The sequence below is a fragment of the Macadamia integrifolia genome, chromosome 6 (assembly GCF_013358625.1).
Source record: "Macadamia integrifolia cultivar HAES 741 chromosome 6, SCU_Mint_v3, whole genome shotgun sequence".
NCBI lineage: Eukaryota > Viridiplantae > Streptophyta > Magnoliopsida > Proteales > Proteaceae > Macadamia > Macadamia integrifolia.
The window spans coordinates 33113401-33120432 of record NC_056562.1 but is presented as its reverse complement, the minus strand read 5'-3'; the positions used below and the strand labels follow the sequence as shown (position 1 = coordinate 33120432).

The 7032-nt window shown below is 36.4% G+C and overlaps 1 protein-coding gene across 1 annotated transcript in view; it reads right to left on the bottom strand.

Annotated features, from left to right (window-relative positions):
• Positions 1 to 5943, bottom strand: part of LOC122082471 (NAD-dependent malic enzyme 59 kDa isoform, mitochondrial) — a gene marked incomplete at its 3' end in the record, with an annotated part of 17936 nt that extends 11993 nt beyond the window's left edge. The window contains 5 exon segments of the mRNA XM_042650065.1: positions 171 to 338; positions 429 to 547; positions 3700 to 3796; positions 5370 to 5509; positions 5654 to 5943. Coding sequence (XP_042505999.1) covers positions 171 to 338; positions 429 to 547; positions 3700 to 3796; positions 5370 to 5498 — 513 coding nt within the window.
• Between the last annotated feature and the right edge of the window lie 1089 nt (positions 5944 to 7032).

Sequence of the window (7032 nt, the reverse complement as noted above, 5' to 3'; positions counted from 1 at the left end):
GGGGGGGTGTGGGGTTGGGGGAGGTTAATAAAGCATTATGTATTTCAAACACCTTAAATTGATCAATTATTTATATTTGGGCAACTACGTCATTTGTATCAGCGAAACATATTATGTTTAGTCTAAGGGAGGTTTAGATTTGTTATAGATTTCAGAGATTGACAGGATACCTGTGGAGCTGGCCAATTATAAATCATGGACATCATCTCTCCTTTGTCTTTTGCACTGAAATACATACCACGTGGACGTCTAAACAAGCCTGAATAATTTTGGCAAACCAATCCCACTGTTGGAGTGTATATTATTGGAGCAAACTGTTCAATATTATCGATAAGAACCTGGATGAGCCAGTGACAAATTTAATTAGATTTAACATAGTTTTAAAATCCAGTAAATAATTGAAATCTTATACTGTTGATCGAACTTACTCTATAGTATAATGTCTCATTCCTGTCATGCAGTCTGTTCAGGATCCTCCATTTGGACAAAGATACAACGTCACCTGGTTGACCACAGGTATTTTTCTCCAGTGATCTATATGACTCCACTGACATTACAAACAACAATAATGTTACAAACTCTACCATATGTCATACATGGCAACAACCATCAATAAATGTGACATGGATAAGTGAATGCATAGAGATAGTCATATGCCTATAAACTTTATTTTACAAATATTTCTTTTCCATTTCTGATGGAGCTCGAAGGATGAAAGCAAGAATTGGGCCCATTAAGCCTAGCAGGCCATCAGTATGAGCCTTATGGAGGAAGTTTAGTCTAGTTATGGGCCTAATTTCCAGCCCATTAGGTGTTCATTCAATAAGTCCAGTGTGGGGAGGACAGTTAGCTTTTATTTCTTTTATTTAGTTTTAATTATGCTATTTTCTGTACAAGGCACTACATCATGCATGGGGTTCTTTTTTAGCTTTGCTTCTTTATTTTGGTTATTGTCTACAGCATGCTATATAATTGTAAGAGCCCTAGAGTCTAGAGCTCAACCGATGATTTGATTAATGGAAAGAAAGTTTTGGTTTTATGCCATTGTGACGTGAGATGCAGTGAGAGGTGAGATGCCTTAGGGTTAGTGAGAAACTGACCAAGGCCATAGTTGAGAGGCCTTGGTCATATCCCCTCCTTCCACTTTTCTTCTCCATCTTTTCTTCTTCCTAGTTTCTATTTTACTAAGCCTGCAACAAGCTTCAATTTAAGGTACTGAGACCATCTTTTGTTCTCTGTTAATGTTGCTGGCATTCCATAGAAGACTTACCATCAGTTCTCAAAGAAGGCTGGCATTGGAGATTCAAAATCAACCCGTGTCAGCCTTGTTTGGAGTTCTACTGCAGCAACATTCAAGTTCCTGCAACTAAAATCTATCCATCAACTATAGCTCAAACTTTGACAGGGTGTTACCCTACTCATACTCTTCCATCGATTGTACTTTCAAGCCCACCCATTGGCTGGTTAGACATGTGGCTATAAGTTTCTAATTCTCTCCCTATAGTTACTAATTCTGTTCTTAATCTATTACTCCCTGTCATGGTTCTAAAACCAGGATCGGATTGGTCAGTATCGTCTGGATCAACTTTGACCAATCAGCCGATCCTGATCACGGGTACGGCTCAAGGGTAAAACATAATAAAAAAATATTTTTATTAAAAAGCAGAGCAAATCTGTCCAATACGATCTGATCCAGGACAATCAGATCAAAAATCAGCCTTGACTGATCCCAAGACTGATCGAGTTTTAGAACCTTGCTTCCTATGCAGCCATCATTTGTGGCTGATCTTTTGAAGTGTTTAAGAGATCCTTCCACCCTACCTTCAACATTAGTTTGAGCCCCATCTGTGGTTGCTGTCGGTTGATACTGTTGGTTGATTTATAGCTGCTATTTTGGGAGTGGTACTGTAATTTCAATTCTAGCCATCAGTTGTAACTGTGATTTTAAGGATTCCTATTGCCGTCCTTACCTCCTGTGTGTCAATTTGAAAGTGTTCTGACCTAAGGATCACAGGTTTCAATTAGCTCCTAATTCTGGCAGCAAATGACCCTACTCAGTAACTCCACCGTGGGCACTAGTCTGACCCTTAGATTTTGTTTATATTCTGTAGGCCTTATTACCAGTGTCTATCCCTACTGTTGACCCATTTGCTAGCCCTATCATAACCCTCATTACTGCTGTTAATCAAGAGTGACCTGTTGTACTTCAGTGCATTCAATCCTACCATGAGGTTTTGGTTGTAACCTTGCTGATTCTAGTCCCATCAATTTCTTTCCTTTTTCTTCTAAAGCAAAGCTTGTTAGAGCACTGTCTTTATTGCAATAAATTCATTTTCATTATGTGAACGATCAATAGAAAAGAGGAAAAACAAAGGATGAGAAGAGAGAGATAGAAACCCAGCTGAACCATCAAAGTTTAAGAAGGTGATCCTCCAAATGCAATGAATGGGCTAAAAATAAATCTACAACGATTCTTAAAAGTTCTTGATATATTTTTTATTTCTGATGAATAAAGTTCTTGATAATGTTGGAGGTTAAAAGGAAAAAAAAAAAAACTCACGATTTGTATTCTAGGGAGTGAGCATTTATAAATTAAGTGGACTCAGGTTCAAATTCTGACCTAAATGGCTCAGGCACCAATTCATCTATGAAGGAGTTCAATTCTGTTGTTAGAGTCAACCCTCTCACCAATACTCCAAAGACACTATCCTCAACTCTTCCCTAAATTCTACCTCGACGTTGCATTACAGAATCCTGGCTCATGGCAAGTCCTGATTATCTTTTCCTTCCATATTTACTTTTTCTATTTTTCCTTTTTCCTTACAACAACAATTGCTACAGTTTTTCATTCATGGCCCTTTTTATTTCTAGCTGTTCCTACTTGTTTTTGCGATTAATATATCTAAAAGGAAATATTAAATCACCACTCTATCTACATATACATTCATTATTGTGAATCTCCAGAAGAAATTTCAGGATGTTTATAGATAGTTAGATACAAAGTACATGAGCCATAAAGATACACCAAATTCTCAACAAGTTCATTAGCATAATGCAAGGAAAATTTAGTAACAAGTAAAGTACCCATCAATCATTTTCTTGCATACATTGCAATCATGTGAATCCTCCCAATGTATATAAGATACCATTTAGGGGCCGGTTTAGACAACAAGTTAGAAAGCTAGTTTACTTATTTGCACCCTACAACTACATGTTTTAAAGGTCTGTGTGGTTACTCTCATTCTTCTCTTCCAAAGATTTTATTTCTTCCCCCCCCCCCCCTCTTATACACGTCTAAATTAGAAACATAAAACCAAAAGTTTCTGGCCCTCATAAAAATTTAAGGTGAGGGAATTCTTGAATAGCAATTTTTCTGATTATCACCACTTTATGTCCATGAAAGATTAAAACACCATATTAAGATACCAAATGTAGGTTATACAGATCCAAAGTTGTAATTTAGCATACTCTTATCTTCGATTATATTTATGGACCCAAACTCCAATTCCGAGCCAAACTACAAATTATGTAGGTCCAGAACTGTAATTTACCATACTCATCATAAATTACATTTCTGGATCCAAACTCCAATCCAGATCCGAATTACACTAATTGTGAACAGAATAGAAAAACATGAAAGATCATGAATACAAGTCTACTGACAAAATTTGAAAGGATGCTCAGGTCAATCAGACTCACTGAAACGTTCATATTGCTGCTCAAAAGATATGACACGTGGTGGAAGGAGACCGCGAAGCCCAAGTCTATCTCTTTCCGTCAAAGGGAAACCAGTGTCCTACTCTCAACAAAATAAAGATAAAAAATAAAATAAGGAAGATTCACATATTCCAATAAATAACAAACCACTTAATGCGTTTTCCACAGGCACTATTTTAAAAGATATTAGTCAAATTAAGAACTATGAATGAGGAAAGGATAATATCCATCACAACTTTTCTAAGAACTTTTTGATTTTTTGAATACAAAATATGCCATGATTCCATGAGAGTCTTCCGAAGTTTCACCACATGTATGCAATACATTTGTTTTTCATAATAAATTAAATGAATCCAATTCTTATATTGGTAAAATCAGCAGCAATTTAATAAGAAGAAAATATGTAAGTTTCCAGACCAAAGATCAGAGCTCAACACCTATATCCACCAAATAACAACTAACAATTGACTTGCTTGCCTACCCCACCCATCCCCACAAAAAAAATGCAAAAAAAGGGAAGGTTAGGGGGGGTTTTTTTGGTGGGTTTAAAAATTTATGAAGATTTATCATCTGTTTGGGGGCGGGAGACTTGTTCAATTCATGAAACTGAAAAACTCAAGTAGACATGCACAACATTGTTAGCAAAAAATTTAAGTGAACAAAAATTACGTTAACTGTTCAAATGAAAGTTACATAAATGCAAAGTGGGCCAGAATCATTCAACATGATTTTCTCCTCCAAAATGGCAACAAGTACAGAGTTATGCAAAGCAGAATGCCATACATCATTCAACCATCACAATGAAACCGCACAATTTCCTACGGCAGACATAAATGTGGAAGTAAATCTTTGGATCTTCAGTCCTTGTAAATTTTGGAATACCTTCATAAACTCATTTCAAATACCTCTGCAAACTTTCCAAATTAACAAATGCATCATATTACCGGTGCCGGTGAGATTATTTTTTTTTTTTTTAAGTGATGGCTGTCTCTTATGTTTCTCAGTAATAATCATACTAATAATAATAAAAGATTTCATTTTTCATGTCAAATGCATATGCCAGCTTCTATTTGCTTCAATCTTTAACCAAGTCCAAGAAGACTGCTACAAGTCTTAGTGTTGATTACGTTTCCCACTCAATTTAGGGAATCATTTCTGATATTTAGGTATTCATTTTAACATTAAGAAATTAAAAATTAAAAGCTATTTTTGCAGGTTTACTATGTTTTAACTCAAGTTTACTGTTGTTGTTCCTCCTTTTCGTTTTATTTTCTTCAGACCGCAAGTGGTTCTGACCCAAGAGGGTACGTAATGTCTTGACTCATGAAGCGTCAAATTTCCAACAAGCATTCAAATTAGAACCAACAGCACGATATCAGGATCTAAAAATCCACGAATGAACCTACATTGACAACGGAGTTTAAGTTTACAATTTTAACTGGCATTCACATAAACCTCGACTATTTAATGCCAATCACAACAGTTTCAAAGCCTCGCCAAGTTTTACACAACCTGTAATCAGAAACCAGCAGACACTGCAGCGCGATATACAGAAAATTCATGCCTTGATCAAGAAAAATAGCTTAATAGATGATTAATGTAACACATGAAGAAACAAATAAAAATCAATCCATAAAGATTGCAGGATCGACCTTATTAAACCATGGATCATGAAGAATATCTGTCCCACGCTTGTGAACGATGCAAGGAGCTGGAATCGCTGCCGAGAATCGCCGTGCTTGACGCAAATTTGATGCTGCAGCTCGACCTAGTTTCCACATCCTCTAATAGGCTATAAATCCAGAACTTAGAATAAGGTTACAATGAACTCAAGAACAAAGATTAAGAACAATCAGGCCTCTTTCATCTGCTCCTCCATTAATAATGAAATTTAAGAGATCATAAAAAATGAAGAGAGTTTCAGCGATCTCTTTACTTGTGTTCATCTATTTATAGTGGCCTCATCTCCCACTTTTTTGGTGTCTGTTTCAAAACAGTAGAAGCTACTAGCTACTGAGACTCAGACCGGGAACAGATTCCTGCTGCCCGATGGAAATCACGTGCAGGATTCTAGAGCCGAAGCGAATGGAGATTGTACGGACGAGAGAGAGTCCAAAGAATAATAAAATCCATGAAATGGTAGATTGTAGATGGATGGTTCTCACTGAAGCCTGAAGGATATGATTAAGCTGCCCAAGAATAGACGGGCAGGTAGTCTGACATATATGCCATATCTTTAAAACAAGACATACGGAGTGAATACCGTCTCAAGTCCCTCACTCGGCAGGTGGGGAAATGGGGAAGCCGAAGCTCTGAAGTAATGGATAGTCAAAACTGGAGACATTTCTTGCAGAATTGATCTCTCCAGTCTTCCATCGTTATTTGATGATCTTCGATTGGAATAAAGATAATGGTGAGTTGCAGAGGTTATTCTAATCGAATGGATATCTGTGCACTTAAATCAGCCCAATTTTTTAACCGTTGGCCTCAAGCGTCAATTGCGTTTGATGTGCAACAATCGGCTGAGATTGCGGCCGTATAGTTGGTCCCATGGGATGCTTGGTTCCGGCATCTTATTAATACTTCTCCTCATATAAGGGAAAAATTAAAATTAAATATCCATTGATTTCAATTGATCAATCTTATAGACCAATTTGGTAGATTTCAATCTTTTAATGGGTGACATATGTAGGTACACACTAACGTCCAATGAATAGGGCTTGCGTAGCATCTTTAGCACAAGTAATACAGTCTTTTTCACTCATTATGTCTTGACACAGGTACACATTATTTGACAGGAATCTTTCTTGATTTCATCATATACATATTGGTGATTGATCCATTAATTTCAATTGACCAGTACAATGAGATGGTAGATGGATGACACTCTCGCTGAAGCCTAAAGGAGCTACTGGTCAAACCATGGGGAATGGAAGCAATATGGCTACTAAATAACATTTCAAGTGAATGGTCAAACTATGAGGAAAAAAACATCCAAAATATTAAAAAAAAAAAAAATAGAATACCCCTATTCTTCTGTTTATTTGATCAAAATTCAAATGTTTGACAAAAAATAGAGATACATATTTTTGGGGGGGTGGTAACTTAATTCTTTTTTTTTTATTAATAGAAAAATAAAATTCAATAATTATATATGGCTAAGTACATCAATGTTCATATTAGTGATGTCTATGTGTGAGAGTTTGGTAATGATTTTAGTAGCAACAAGGCGCATGAGAATAGCTACTTCATTTGTAGGCCTGAACATGTAGACTAGTATAGATACAAAATTATAAACACCGAGAAAAAGAGGGA